This window comes from Solanum dulcamara, chromosome 6 (genome assembly GCF_947179165.1).
Source record: "Solanum dulcamara chromosome 6, daSolDulc1.2, whole genome shotgun sequence".
In the NCBI taxonomy this organism is placed as follows: Eukaryota; Viridiplantae; Streptophyta; class Magnoliopsida; order Solanales; family Solanaceae; genus Solanum; species Solanum dulcamara.
The window spans coordinates 70,193,284-70,209,528 of record NC_077242.1 but is presented as its reverse complement, the minus strand read 5'-3'; the positions used below and the strand labels follow the sequence as shown (position 1 = coordinate 70,209,528).

Sequence of the window (16,245 nt, the reverse complement as noted above, 5' to 3'; positions counted from 1 at the left end):
TTGAGATGCATAATACATTGACATACATTCAAAGTTGGCCTTTAACTAATCCATGAATTATTTAATAATAGAATGTTCACAATCAGATCAACTTATACAACATCAGTATTTATTATTAAAGTTTGTTAGGCAGCTGACCCTCTTAATCCGTTTTTGCCAGATTGGAAGCCTATGTAATCTTTATGTTATATGTTTTATAAATTAGATTACTGCCGCTTATCGGATAACCATTTATCACCAATGGAGAATGTCTTAGCATCTTAAGAACAAGTGATTGGATTTACACCAACGAAAACCATCAACTTCATACACAATAGAGGGATATGATAGGCAAGTAAAGATTTCAACTTTGAGAGTGCACCTCCAAAACACCTCAACTGGCAACTAAACACTACCCCCACTATTATCTCGTGACACCCGACGCTGACGTAGCACATAAATTTTAGAGGTATCTAGATGACCATTTCGTAAGTGTTTAAATTTCAAATATATGAGTGGAGTTGGGACTATCAAGCTTAATATTTAAACCAAACATTTAAAATTTGAACGGCATGTGTCGTTCAAGTTTTAACAATATGCCAATTAGGTACTCCTGCCTATCATTACATTTTTTTTGAAAAAAACAGGAAAATAATAGATATCATGGTGAAACCTACATGGTCTCTGTCAAAATGTCTAGCACAGAGAATGGGAATTCACATTGTTATACAGAAAGCACAACAAATACACGACTGTCTCCAGATGACTAGCATATTCCTAATAGAGTTTTGAGCAAGTCAAAGACCAGAGGATACTGGGAAAAAAGTTCTGCTCATCCTGCTGCTACGACCATTTAAGAGTCCGGTGAGATGCACATCCAACGATAACACTATCTAGTTGTTCATCACGCTAATTTACAGGTGATAATACTGAGTTTCTGTGCTCGTCCTTTTGCTAATTGCTACCATTCACAACGTTCATGGAAATGCACATTCAAAGAAGATGACCACTTTGTTCCCAGACTAATCTACAAGTAATCATTGGAAGCTTTTGTGTTATCCTTCCGCTAACAGCAACCATTTGGAACTTCTGATGGAAATGCACATCCAAAGACAACCACCACTTTGTTCGGCAGACTACCCTACAGGTTGTCATTGGTGTCATTCAACCAAGAGGGTCAAATGGCAAAAATTACAGAGCTAAAGTACAGCCTTGAGTGGACAGGGCTCACCAGCTCAAGCAGCAGCAGCTGGAGAAATACACACCAGAGCAACCAAGGAAAAGTAGGAACCAAAACTGGAAACCCCATTAGAGGATGCTGGACAGTTTGTGAAACCTTTGTACAACAGCATGAAGATCGTGTGCTTCATACACCTCAATAAGTGACCTAACCGCTCTGAATATTACATCTTTCTTGTGGTTCACAGAAGAGTAATATTCGGCCTCAAACTGGTTAGGTGATTTCTCAAGAGACATGCAGACCAACTTAAACCACTCCTCGAAGAAGGATGATTTCTACAGGAATATAAACAGAGAATTAGACACAACCTTAAAAGAGATGGTAAAGCAAATACAGATTTTAAGGACTAGAAACCTGGAAAGAGAACATATACAGAAACTTCCACATTAGCAACTCAAGTATTTTTGGTATAACCTTGTTATTAAGATTCTTCATTTATTTTTCTGTGTTCTCAAACCCGCTCCTGCAATTACATCCCCCCTCCCCAAAATAATTTGAAAATCTACCGAAAAGATACTAAGAAATCTCTTGAATAGATACTACTGAGGTTGAGTGGAAGATTCCAATGTAAAATTTAAGCACTTGTAGTAAACTCATCCATCCTTAACTAGAGGTCTCGGGTTCGAGCTCTGGGTAGGGAGTGCTTTTCCCCCAAAAGTGGGGAATTCTCAGCACAAATCTAGATTAGTCAATCCCCAAGGGGGAATTCCCAGCACAAATCCAGATTAGTCAATCCCCAAAATGGGCACCGACACCTGGCGGGAAACCCAAAAAAAAAAAGACTTACTTCTTTAGTAAAGTAAAATATAACATTTTGTGTAAACATATTGAAAGAGGCTGCAAGCAACCTAATGCAATATAAATTTATGAATAGTTAAAGGGCCAAGTACGTACATGTGCATGTTATCTGCTTGTGTAATAAGGATTACACTAACAAAGGAGTTAGCACCATAGTGCTCACTTTAAACTAATGACGTCTAGGGGTTGTTACAGTGTTACTAACATATTTGACCAATAGTGAAGAGCCAAACTAAATCCATAAATGCTAATGCACAATTTTTGTTTATGTCCACCAGAAAAGGAAAATTCATGTATTAAGGGCATAAAACCCTTTATTCCATACAATCCTCAATTGTGTCTGAGGTCAGATGCTAAAAAAATTCATGATCGGCTTGTTTCTAACATTTTAAGAAAACTACAGAAGCAAGAAGATTCAATTGACACAGTGTTGTTAAAAAGCGCTGAAGCGCTCGCTTAAAGCAAGAAGCGAAGCGAGGCGACAAGCCGGCGCTCTAATGCCTTGAAGCGAGGTGATATTGAAAAAGCGTGCTCTTCTGGGTAGAAGCGAGAAGCGCGCTTTTTATAAAAGCGAGAAAAAGCTTGCTTAATTGAAATAAAGCGCTACTAGGGTGTTTTTTTTAAATTTCTGTAAAAAATACTTACAGTTAATTATTCCAATTACTTTCCCTCCTATCGACTATTGTTGTGACTGCTACTGAAGGTTAGTTCTTCTCTTCTTTCCTCTCTTCTCTTCTTTTCTTCTACTCTTCTTCTCTTTTGCTCTTCTTCTCTTCTTCTCTTCTTCTTTTTCTGTTTATCTTCTGCGCAACTGTTGCTGAAGGTAACTAGGTTTTTTTTCCTTTCAATTTTCTGTTTGTAATGCTACTTTTCAAGGGAGAGACTGCATCCCTTTCCTTCGGTAGCTCGTTTGGTTTCCCAAGGATAGCGGTAGCTGGGGCAAAGCCCACTTAAGTAGCGTTATTCTGTTCTTTTTTTTCCTGATTTGAGGTTCTCAGTATGCTCTGTTTGTAATGTTGTGTGTATGCTCTGTTTTTATTGTTTTGCTGCCAGCTGCTCTGTTTTGTCTCTATTTATTTTTTCCTTTGGTTTTTTGTTGTTCTGACTTCTGTGATTGAGTTACTGTTATGAATTGTGATGATTATTGCTATCTATTTACTTTTTAATCTAAGAATTGAAAGATTTGCTTAATATGTTACCTCTATTGAGTTCTTGATTATTTATCTATACATATTTAATATTTTTTATTTTTATATTAAATAGCATTTTTTTTGAAAAAAGCGTGCGCTTCGCTTCACCCTTCTCTCTTCTGTGAAGCGATCCCTTGTCGCTTTTTTCCGCTTCTCGCTTCTTAAAACACTGAATTGACAACCCTTTTACTTGGTTAAGATAGGCACACAAAGTCCTTCATTATCCACCATTCAAATATTGGGATGATGCAAAAATAGCCTCAAAGGCCTTAAGTTGATATATAGAAACTTTTAAGCAATCCTCCTATCTATCAGTGAAGACACTTTATCTAATGAAAGCAGGAAAGAAGAGAGCAATACAAGTGTCGTGTTGCTAGGTCAAGCAGCTTGAATGCTGCACTCTAGATAGCGAAAATCCAATAGCCGAAAGCACCACTAGATTACGCTATAACCCGAGTAGCAATGGGCACAAAGCTATTTCAACAATTCCCATTGTCGTAGTTCGAAAGAAAGAGAATACCAAGAAACTTACGCGATCTTAAGTCTTCTTAAATTCTCTATTCCAGTTAACAACCCTTACTAGGTGTTACTAGTAATAGTCCAATTTATAATACTGACGAATTTATCTGAACAATACTAAGAAGGGGAATCCAGACAATTACAATTGCAACTGCTTGATAAAAAGGGGGAAACTTCATCGAGAACTGTTAAAATAACATGCTTGTCATTCCTTCAGAGGTCTCTGAAGACGGTTAGAGGAGGTGGAGTAATAGTACAGCGATTTGGCATATCAAAAGAGACCTATGTTGTCAAAACTCTTCAGTTGTCGCACCCGTGTTGACACGACATGGGTGTGGGTGTGAGTGTGAGTGTGGGAGTGGGATCCACACCGAAATTGGTCAACTTACCTTGGGTACTTTGACCACATTCTATGACCGAGATGTACAGATTTTTGGGCTCATGAAGTATGAGAATGCTTTTCTATTAGGCTAGATAAGAAAAGGCATTGGTGTCTACAAGGATAAAGTTTTATCAGTTTTAGTTCAATAATTTAATTAATCTAAATATATACTTTGTATGTCATATACATTTATTGCCATCCTAAAATCATGTGATGAAGAGTCTGACCTCTACATCCACACCCGAGTCCGAGCAACATAGAAAGAAACTCAAATGTGGCAGAAGTAATTGGAAATTGGGGATACATGGGATGGAGAAAGACAACGTAATAATGGAGGAGCATCATGGGGCAATTCCAAGTGAACACACAAAAGAGTAAACATGTTGGAACTAAGGGAAAGCATAATTACAGCTCTGGATGTTGGTGCAGAGAACTTGACTTCTAAAATCTTTATACTGCTTTAAAATGTTGATGCATTACAAAGCAAGATGCACAGAAAGAAGCAAAGTGGTACAATATCACCACATATCGTCTGTCATGAAACCTCTTTAAAATACAAAGTTTATTTAACAAAAAAGTTATAAGGAAGTTTTAAAAAGAAGAATTGTATATTCTCAAGCACTGAATTAATACTAAAAGCCTTACCTTCATTAGGAACTCATGGACGTGGCGATCATCTGTTTTGGAAGTGAGGCCAAGCAAATGCAACATGGTTGAGGTAAGCTGCAGAAGAAAAATTCAGTAAAAGCTGTTGGCGAGAAATAAATAGAGATCAAAATTGATCAAGAGGATCGAATTTGTCAAAAAATTGAGCTCGTGCTATGGGATTATTATCCTCCGAATACAAAGTGAAATACTTTTACCAGCACCTATTAATCAATAATTATGACATATATATCAAGTTTAAGTTTAAGAAGAGAAGTGTTCGGCTTATGGATTTTAATAAATAACCCTTTAACTGACAGGTTCAACATATGCTTCAAACAGATTCCAAGTCAAGAAACTACACCCCCAGGCTACTATTCGACAATTTCATATAGAAACTTTGATAAAGGATATATATATGTATGAAGGTAGTCGAGACAAGAAAGGGTACACAACTTTTTCTTTTTTCAGTTAGAACGGGTACAAAACTTGATCTGTTTAATATGAAAAGATAACAAATGTTTGGACATTTCATCGCATAGACAAATATTCGCGATCTCCTTATTGGCTATACTTCTAATATTTTTTGCATGTCTAATTATAATGATTTAGGAGCTCAACCTGCTTTTCAAGCGCCAACCTATATTTCAAATTTGATGGTGACGATATCTCATCAGAACTGAGACTCTCGACAACATGCTGCACACCTTGAAGGACACTAAAGAATGATCTGCCATAATCTGCACCGAACGGGCCCCACACCATGAAGTCAAAAAGAGAATAAGCTTGAAGAAATACAAACAAACATGACCGACAGTTAACTTCAACAGAAAAAAGGAGCCTCTCATTTGCACGGATTGCTGCATAAGGTATGTTATATTACCACAAACTACTATTTTAATAATTTCTGGCATTTACCCTTAGCAAGGGCTTGTCCTTTAAGAAGTTTATTTCGGCTCTGTCCTATAACAAAGGTTAGTCCAACTTGTTAAGTAGCTTTTTCCAGCACCAATAAGCAACTACTACTACAATGCCTCAATCCCAAAGACCCAAACTAGTTAAGAGGAATGCAAACATTTTCTAAAGGAACAGGAACATAAACCTCTCTATAAGCCAACTGTGAGATGAGTTATGAAAACAAAAGGTTAAAACAATTCACCATTTAAGGTTGCTGGAACAGCCAAAGCTGCAGCTGCTTGTATCCTAATCTTAAAATTGGAGGAATCACGGAGGAGCAGCAAAAGAATGCTAAAAACTGATGACGCCCTGCAATATTAACTTGCTAGTCAATATATATATATATATATATATATATATATATATACATACACATACATATATATATGTATGTGTGTATATATATATGTATGTGTATATATGTATGTGTGTATATATATATGTATGTGTATATATGTGTGTGTGTGTGTGTGTGTGTATATGCAGCATACACATAAACTCAAATACTACAAACATATAGAAATAGATTGAAGCTTATATGTACAAAATGGGGAATACTGGAAAAAGGAATTTCAAACCCATCAAAATCAATACAAAATGGAGTAGAAACGAAGAATTATGCACAACTCAAGAAACGAATTCAGTTGGTGGGTTGCATCTTGTGACTGCACCAACAACCCCAACCATAAGAGTTTCCCAACCATCAAAATAATGCAAAAAAAAGAGAAAAAAGAATTATGCATCAGCATCATGGAACAATCCAGCTATTCGCATATACATAATGCATCTTAAGACTTTGTCAATAACTGAAAGTGGCACAATCCTTCCGAATCCCTTCCTATTTTCTTTTTAAAAATGTATGCATATATTAGTAAGATAGCTCCTATATTCCTACACAACCTATCTGCTTCAGACCATCATATCTTAAAAAAAGTTTAAGTTACTATCTATTAGCACAGAGAAGGCAACAAAGATAACAAGAAGGCAGGTAATATAGTTCTATTGGGGTGTCAAATGGACGGGTTGGATTGAAATTAGGAGGGCTAAAATGGACTAAAAACTGGGTTGGGTCATGACCCACCCAATTTGACCTGCTTAATTTGAACAATAATCAAGATTCGTAAAGCAATCAATATAACGGATATTGTTTGCATAGTCAATTCCATTATATCATCTTATTCACTTTACACTACGTAATTGATCAATTTTAAAGAAAATATCAAATCAACTAAAGATTCTATTATGATAAAAAAAAATATTGAGCACTGTAGTACTAATAAAATTTAAAAATCATCATATATCTATGGCGGAGCTAGGTATCGCAAGGGGGTTCCTCTAAAGCCTCTTCTTCAAAAAATTACATTGTCAAATTACTTTTTACGTGTATATAGTTGGTATCAAATCCTTTTGGCTTTTTTGTATGTTAACTTTGCTTATATTTCGAAGAAGACGTTTATCTGAACCCCCTTCTTCAAAAAGTTACATTGTCAAATTATTTTTTACGTTAAATCGTGTATATAGTAGGTATCAAATCCTCTGGCTACTTCAGATGCTTAATTATATTTTGAATCCCCTTAATGAAAATCGTGGATCCATCTATGCATATATCTTCCTATTTTACATTTTCAAAATTCTTATTAAAAGGTTTCCTGTTTTCATTTGTTTGCGATTTTCAAATTCTTGATTGTTCTTTTGGTTCCTGGAAAAAAAGGGTGTCTATATTTTCTGTTTCAATAAAAATCTCAGATAGTTCAAAGGGTTATGAGAAGTTCTTGGCTTAAGATTTGGATTAATTTCTTTTTAGTTCTTAATGTGAATTGGATATCAATCTCTTAATCTTGTTAAAGTAATATTTACTTGCATAGAAATATCATCAAAAGTTGTATAAATAGAGTACCTTTTTTTTCCAGCTTATCGCACGGGGATTGCCTAGTGTGATTTACCTCTCTTATGTGGTATGCGAGCTATTGCACAAGAGCAGTGCTTACCCTATACCCAAAGTGTAGCGGTTGCGGGTTCCCGTGTCATACAAAAATAGAGTAACTTTTTATAGTAAAAAATGTTAAATGGTAGTCAAAAAACTGTTTAGGAAGAGGGAGTACTTACTTTTTTTTGCCTGTAAGAATGGCTAAAGTATAAAGAATATTTACAGTGCAACAAACAATGCAAAGTGTGTTATGCTGCAAATGCGGATTATGTGGGTTACAAAGCGAGTTGAATTACACATAAAAACTGGTCTAAGTTGGAGGTTGTTTTAAAGTGGGTTCTAATTAAACGGGTTAAAATTTAGCCCATTATTATATAATCTTGGGGATTGCTGTAAATCAAGAAACACCTATTACCAGCTAGACTACTAGGGAAGCACACTAGGTCAATATAGGTTTTACACTGGATTTTCATTTTGCTCCCAAAAATATTTATTTTCATATAATGTATTCATGTTTTAGGGAGTGGAGGGTATCACCTCTCTCATTAGGCAGTCTTTTCTGATCCTCAGACGTGCCCCTGCACCTGCATCCTCTTGTACTTTTCTTAGATACTTTTTAAATGGTGCTTGAATTTGTTAAGGCATAATACATAAATATGACCCTTAACTTGGCTTCAGCTGACAACTATAACCTCTAACTTTACTAGTGCACAAGTAGGCACTTTGACTATCTAAAAATTGAACAAATAAACACATTCATCTTACGTGGCATCCTACATGGCAATTTTGTGTCCTATATGATGTCCTACATGTATTATGCCACGTAGGACAAGTGTGCCTACTTGTTCAATTTTATACAAGTTTAAGTGCCTACTTGTGCACACCCAAAGTTGGAGGGCATAGATGCCAGCTGAAGCCAAGTTAAAGGACATATTTATGTATTATGCCATTTGTTAATGTCCACTTATGTGATGAGACCCGTATAAGTAACCAGGTTCTCTCTTGTGCAAATTGTATTATTTTCACTTATACTATCTTCAACTTAAGGCACTGAAGACCATATCGGAGCCCTTGGATGAGATTCATTAAGCAACCCAAGAGATGAGATAATCAACTTGGTCCTCATCTTCATCCTCTTTGGCTGCTCAAGTTGGATACCCAGGTAACTCCCAGAATTTGAAACAATTTACCTAGCAATGCTTCTGTTAAGTTGACATGGATCTATATGGACGAGGATGTCAAATACTGAATCATGTAACAAAGCAATTCAACATCTCCAGGCACAAATACATGGGCATCCAACATCAATAGAAAACAAAGACATGCTAAATAGAGAACTGTAACAAGGTTAGCAAGTACTTACCAGACCATGTTTTCCAGCTTCAGTGTTGGATTGGAAAACAAGTTGCTCAGTGAATAGCAAACATTCCACTGTACCTGATAGCAAGGCCAACCTTTTAAGTATGCAGTTAAAGTGTGCTTTTAAAGGACGTGTATAATTCAAGGTTTGATATCTACTGTTCCTTTTTTCCCTTTGCTTTTTTCCCTGATCACAGTTTGAGGAAAAAATTACCTTAACGTTTCCAGTTGTAACACAAGAAATAAATGCTTGCACCATCTTCTCAAGCCACTTAAAACTTTCCAAGTAAGCGTTACATAGACTTTGACTTTCTCCCAGATCCTCGCTAACGGACAAACCTGTGGGCTTTCCCCCAGAAGATACGACCATTGAATCTGCTTGCCTGTCATAAGCAAATGATTGACTTGAAAACCTAACAACTCTTGAAAGGTTACCCAACGCTCTCACAGCATTTGCTTTGACCTGATATCAAAAGCATGAGAAGTAAATTATAGAATACAATTGCTAACATGACAGAAAAATGTCAAAAAAAGAACTGAAAGTAGCAGATATAGCTAAAAGCATAGCTTACCTTGTCATTATCGTTCGTAAGTTGTAAAGCACAGTCAATCAGCAAGGAGATTGACTGTGAGCTCACTGTTGAATCATTCATATAGAAGAACAATAAGACATCTGAAAGTATTGTTACACAACAAACAGATCTAAAATCATTCAGAAATTCACAGGACCTGAAGAGAATTTCTCAAATCCATGTACATCAACATGGTGGCGAAGTGCATCACATATATTAGCTAAAGCCCATGAGGCTGTTATGCGAACCTGAAAGTTATCCACATTAAGCTTGCATGTACCTTTTTGCTAGGTTAATAAGTTGGGAAAGATATGCAAAAACAGGAGTATTGAAACCAACCGACACTGAGGAATCATGACTGTTGTCCACAGCAGGAGAAATGAACTTGTCAAAAATCTCTGCACTGCCATGTTGGAACAGATATTTACCAATTAACAACGAATTGGCTAAAAGAGTCTGGAGAGACAAAATATAATTAAATAAATCAAAAATATTCTCTCTAACAGCTTAAGCTTTAAGCTTTTCGATGAGGTGCTCACACAATTCAACATGGTATCCGCTTAAGAAAAAAATATTTTCACATGTTTGGCCCATGAAAAAGAATCAGGCTCACATAAGGGAGCATGTTGAGATAAAATATGATATGTAAACTAAAAGTGTGCTCTCTCTAACATTTTAAGATTAAGCTTTTAAATGAATTAATCACAGCATTCAACAGAGTCCAAACAATGCCTCCAAAGAGAAACTAAGGCTAGATGAATTTAAATTACCAATGGAAAATGTGTGGAAAACAAGCAATTACACCAATAGCACGACAAGCAGCTGATCTAACATTCGGAACCTCATCACTTTTTGCAGTTTTAACCTGAGAAGATTTCACAAGTACAACTTAAATCACTGTTATCATTCTGTATACTTGAGAGAAGGATAAAGCACCAATGCATTAATCAGTTCTGTAGCAAAAACTTACACAAGAGCTCAGGATGAAGTCTTGTTTATCCTTTGGTAGAGAAAAGAAAACTGTGGAAGTTATTCCAGCAAAACAAGTAACTGATGCAGCCCTCACCTAAAGGAGCAAAGCAAAGTAATGGAATAAATGAGTCACAGAGCAGCAGCCTGGCAATTTCTATGAGAGAAACCAATACAAGATCTTTCTGCATGAAGTGATATTGATGATTAGCTGCATGCTCTAAAATATTCTGGGAGAATAAACATTGCTGAATTGTGTGAGCTCATTAAAGCTTGTATTGTTAGAGAAGGAACACCATTATGTATTTAATTATATCCCAAAACACGCCGTCATGTATGAGTCGGAATCTTTTACATGGCCAAGCATGTGACAATATTTTGTTGATGATTCATTCCGAGAAACTAAGCTAGAATTCCTGCTTGCTCTGTTAACAAATTAAAGTTTGTGAAGCGCCTCAAATAAAACCTTAAGCGTTTAAGAGAGTAGACACCTAAACATTTATTTACTATAGATTTGCAGTATGCATCCTCATATGCGAGCTGATATTTTTCTTTAACGAAGTACTTGAAATATTTCGTATATGTATTACATTGATGCTAAAAATCGAGACCACTTTCTAATTTAATACTAATTTGCTTTGTGTGGACTGTTGCATCTGAAGTTTAAACTGTAAAAGGAGCCATCTTTATTTATTCCATTATGTCTTAACACGCCCTCTCACAGGTGTGCAGCATTCAAACCATTTAAAGAACTCGATATTACATCTTATTCTTTTCATGTCGGAGTACCATTTCTTTCTAAAGGATAACCTTTCCTTTCATAAATATTTTTCTACATATCATTCCCTCTTTATGGTATTTTCTGAATCTAACCAGAGATTATCTCAATAACTAAAATCTGGTTCAAACTTCTCATCTGACCTGATCATGCCTAAAGAGTCTCTTGTTCTTAGCAATCACCAGCAGGACTTCCTGGATTGATAATTGTGGGTTTGATAACTCTAGGTTATTCTATAAGCACTTGAGTAGGCAGTACAGGTACTTCAGAGGCTACTTTTGCAGAAATCACAATTTAAATAAACCTTTTAAATGTGCAATTTATTTTCTTCTTTTCTATACTTCACTAACTTCTTATTATATGGTACAAGTAATAAAATCTAGAGAGAATCGAAAAGGTATCTACAAACTAACCATTGGAGAAAAATGCTGAAGTATAAGAGGCAAATGCCTAACTATTGCTTCCAACCACTGCTCACTTCCTGACAGCTTTTCAGCTCCATCAGTATTTACTGCACAATCATGTGGCCCATAAGATGGAGCCGACGAGATTGTTTTAAATTTGACATAGTCAGATGTAAAGGGGCTATCAAGTGATATATCACTCGAAAGATCTTCAGTTCCCTTAAATCCAGAGATTGCACGAAGACATTCATCTAACACCTGCAAAACACTCATGTCACAGTAACATCCAAAGAACATAAGACAAATACCAAATTAAGAAATCGACCCCTTCTAAACGAGCATTTTCTTCTTTCTTGTTTTTGGTAGAACTTTTAGCTGCTAACGCCAAACAAAATACAACAAAATGACAAGTTTCAACTAACAGATCTATGATACAAGGATCAAAATTACACAAGCACTTAGATTCTAATTAACTGCATGCCATTTTATCAATTCAAATGCTAATGGTTTCACAAAACTTCATGCAAATTGACTCCTTCTCTGACCATCATTCCTACCTACCCAGCTATGCTTTTTCACCTTTTGCCCTTCACTCCTGAAAACGTATAGTAGTACATTATTTACTGGCAAGCAGAATGGGAAGAGAATGATTATCATATTCTTGTAACGCAATCGGAAAAGCAGGAGGAAGAAACATATGTCAGACTATGTTGAAACCTAAATTTGAAGAACAGCAACCAAAGGAAAATATTATAAAGGAGTAGACCCTGAAGTTTTTCGAAAGATAGCCAAGAGCATGACCAACCTGGAATTTAAAATATGCAACTAACAAACATCATGTTAACAAGAAAAGACAATTGGACCCTAGCAAATAAGATTGCTGGAGCACATTAAGCAGTTTTTCCCATTGATCATCCTAACTGTCAAGGGAAAGGTATAAGAGCACCTGAATTGGGAGGGATCAAACAAGAGATCTTCACAGTATATCTCTGTAGAGCTTCACCAAAAAGAACTACCAGGACTGTTTTCTAGGTCTGTGTTTGAAGTGTAGAAGAGCCCTATCAAATGATGTTTTTTTGTATCGAGTGCATGGTGTGCCATATTAACAGCTGAAAATCCAAAAACGGTAACTTACACGTGTTTTGGTTCTTCAGGTTCAAAGAAGGTGATTATGTCATCAACTTCTATTACATTGCAGAATAGTACAGTTTTTGGTGTTCAAATTGTTGGGAGTTAACTGCATAATATCATTGCAAAGAATTGGACCTTGGCCCCAACTCAACCCAAAAGCTAGCTCATGAGGGGGGAATTGCCCAAGTTCATATGAGGAACCACAACTTAGACCCCCTCAACCAATGTGTGACCTAACATCAATAAAGTTAGCAACTTCTTCTATTGCTGGAAAGTTAGAAGAGTTAGGAGAAAACAGAAACAAGCACAGCTGGTATTACCAGAAGTAATTTGAAATTTTGGAGGGCAGAAAATGGAAAATAAGAGCACTCGAAGGATATGAAATACTTTTCTTCGAGATTCAGAGGTTGCTTCTTTCCCCTACATAAATTTTTGGAACACCCGTTATATCCCTATTTGCATAGATAATTGGTTGAACTCTCAGCTTGGAACTACTTATAAAAATAATTCTCAGATAGGACCTTCTTTTCCGTCTTGCTTATGCATATACTCCTTGAATCAGGGATTCATCCTTTTATTTTTTTCACAACAAAATTCCTTACTAATTATCAAAGAGAAGTAAAAAATAAAAAATCTAGACTAAAGCAATCAAGTATATTAAAAAGCCACCAACGGCTTATCAAGCAAATATACTTCTCATTTTTGGGCAAATTAAATAAACTGTTCATTGAGTTAAATTTCTTACATAATGTAATGACCTTGAGGGTGATTTTCGAAAATTTGTACAAAACACGCGTGAACAGTAACACGCGTGAACAGTAACTTTTTGGGCAGAAAATGCCCCTTTCTTCCCATTTCAATATTTTTCATCATTTGTTTGAGTTCTTGAACTCCTTGAGGTGATTTGAGAAGAGATTTTCGAGGCAAAGTGTTGGGTAAGTGATTTTTGACCTAAAACCTTCTTTTTTCATCAAGTTTTTGACGATTTTAACTCTTAAATTTTAGTTTCAAACCCCAAAAATCTTTGTTTCTTCCTTAATCCGAATTTAAGGAAAATTGTGATTTCCAACTCGTTTTGAGCTCTATTTTTATGAGTTTTTCAACCATGAGTTCCTTATTACCAATAGAATGGGACTGTTCAATAAATTTCCAGATTTGACCCTTTTCGAAAATAGTTAATTTTTGGACCATTTTACCCCCGGTTCCGAAACCTATCAATATGGGTGTCATTGGACTCCTTGTGACGTGTATGTTTCATTGTTGATAGTGGGTTGTCATTCCGGGCGCTGAATTCGAGAGTTGCTTGTCCGGTGGAGGTATTCGAGTGCGGTTTCGGCAATTGAGGTAGGTTTGGCTATCTTTCTTTGAGATTGAGATGGGGTAATTAGTCATTCATATGTTATAGACTTTGGGATGGGGTTGTAGTATGAGTTGAGAATGTTATATATATTGTGATGTCCGTGTGGAGGCTTATTTATTAATGTGTTGCCATGACGGGGTTTATTTGTATTACATAGCCCGTGTGGGGGCCTTATTTGTTATCTTATTTGCTTTGAGAGCATGTGAATTATGATTTGCCTAAGAGAGAGGCTTGAGTATATTATTTGACTTGTGATGCCGCCTGAGAGATTAAGTTGGGGGTTTTGAGCATACTTAAGTATTGAAATATTGTTGAGTAAGGGGTGAATATTTAAATGAAAGTGTGTTCTACCCGTTACTATTTAAAAAAAAATAGTTACTATTTATTGAGGGTAAATATCATGTGTAGGTTAAGTTTTGAGAACTTTGAACCTTATACCACATGTGAGTTGATTATTACTTCCATGCATATGTGATTTGATGCATTCATCCTCATTCATCATATCATGAAACATGGGAAGTTGAGAAATATGGAAATTCTTTTTGAGAAAGAAAATAAAACACCTTTAAACCTTTGTATCTTGAGTCCCTGACCGAGGCAGTTTTCCGGCAGGGTAGTGGATGCATTGTGATCCTAACCTTTGTATCTTGAGTCCCTGACCGAGGCAGTTTTCCGGCAGGGTAGTGGATGCATTGTGATCCCTTGACCACAAGGAGGTGGCAAGGATAATGAGATATTGTGATTGAGGCATATGGTCTACGAGACCCCCATGGATCCTGCTTGGTAGCACAGCTCAGCAGGTGTATACGACAGTCTGTGCGACAGTCTGTGCGACAGTCTTGATTCCACCGTACCATCACATCATTGCATCATCATATTGCATTGATATTTGTGTTGCTTGAATTATCTGGTTAATTGTGATTATGAACTGTTATTATGGGTTTACTTTACTCGCGTCAATATATATATAAACTGGCGGCACCGATGCCGAAGTGGGACTTTTCTGTATGCAGGTGGATGCGTTCATTAGTTTATTTCATAGGTTTGATTAATTCCTTATACTCAGTCAGCTAAAACCTACTGAGTACATGTGAATTGTACTCACCCCTACTTCTGTGTCCCTTTTTGATGCAGATACTAGTCGGGGTACCTCACGTGGCAGTTAATATTCTAGCGGATTGTGTATTCTCAGATTAGTGGTGAGGTCCCAGAATTCAGATCGTCACTAGTCTATCTTTATTTTTCAGTCTTTTGTATCTTTCAGAGACTTATGTTGTATCTTCAGATTCGAACCTTGTATTAGATGCTCTTTATACTTATGACACCAGATTTTGGGATAATTTCTTCATTGTTTTTTTTTTCTTTTTATTTAAATCGTGGCATCACTTTCCCCTTTGGGAGTCTTGTATGAGTTTTATTTTTAGGATTACACATCAGATTGGGTTTTGAGATGTGTGCCATCATGACTTCAGTTTTTGGGTCGTGACACATAAAAATTAGCCCACTTAAAAAAATAAGCCACTTATTCCATTCGGTACTTCTATCTTTCAAAATTTGGCCAACTTCTTCGTTCTTCTTCTTCTTCTTCTCCTTCTCCATCCTCTTGTTCCTGTTCTTCCTCTTCTGCTGCTGCTGCTCTTCTTCTTTTGCTTCTTTTCTTTCTTTTTTTAATTCGACATACCGCAAACGTTTATTGTTTTGAACGAATTATATATCAAAAAACTCAAAACATCGAGAGGATTTCATATCTAAAATTTGGGACTGTTTGGAGGAGATTTTGAGTTGGTAAGAATTGAATAGTCAGCGTATACTTCATGTATACTTCATATAGTTAAGCTATATTCAAGTTTTTGAGTGTATAGTCAATGTATAACTCATGCATAGGTAAATTATATCCAGTTTTTAAGTGTATCATAATGTATAGTCGGTGTATACTTTTTATAATTTTTGGCTTTTTTTTATGTAATAAAAACATGGCTATATTTGTTGTAAACGAATTACATTAGTGTATATATTCGAAACTAGCCCCTTAATT

The 16,245-nt window shown here is 36.0% G+C and overlaps 1 protein-coding gene across 5 annotated transcripts in view; it reads right to left on the bottom strand.

The window, feature by feature from the left end:
* Positions 1-495: 495 nt before the first annotated feature.
* The window catches only part of LOC129891362 (uncharacterized), a 41,529-nt gene continuing 25,779 nt past the window's right edge, over positions 496-16,245 (bottom strand). Inside the window, exons 15-27 of one of the 5 annotated variants that reach the window (XR_008767186.1) lie at positions 11,729-11,977; positions 10,539-10,634; positions 10,339-10,433; positions 9,908-9,971; positions 9,726-9,816; positions 9,569-9,633; positions 9,211-9,459; positions 9,001-9,074; positions 5,913-6,019; positions 5,375-5,493; positions 4,754-4,831; positions 1,211-1,494; positions 496-1,120 (exon numbers count right to left, since the gene is read on the bottom strand). Coding sequence is in view for 4 of the 5 variants with exons in the window: in XM_055966690.1 (XP_055822665.1) it covers positions 1,288-1,494; positions 4,754-4,831; positions 5,375-5,493; positions 5,913-6,019; positions 9,001-9,074; positions 9,211-9,459; positions 9,569-9,633; positions 9,726-9,816; positions 9,908-9,971; positions 10,339-10,433; positions 10,539-10,634; positions 11,729-11,977 (1,494 nt within the window). In the remaining variant the exon portion in view is untranslated. The other 4 variants (XM_055966690.1, XM_055966692.1, XM_055966691.1 and 1 more) reach the window with 4 other exon arrangements.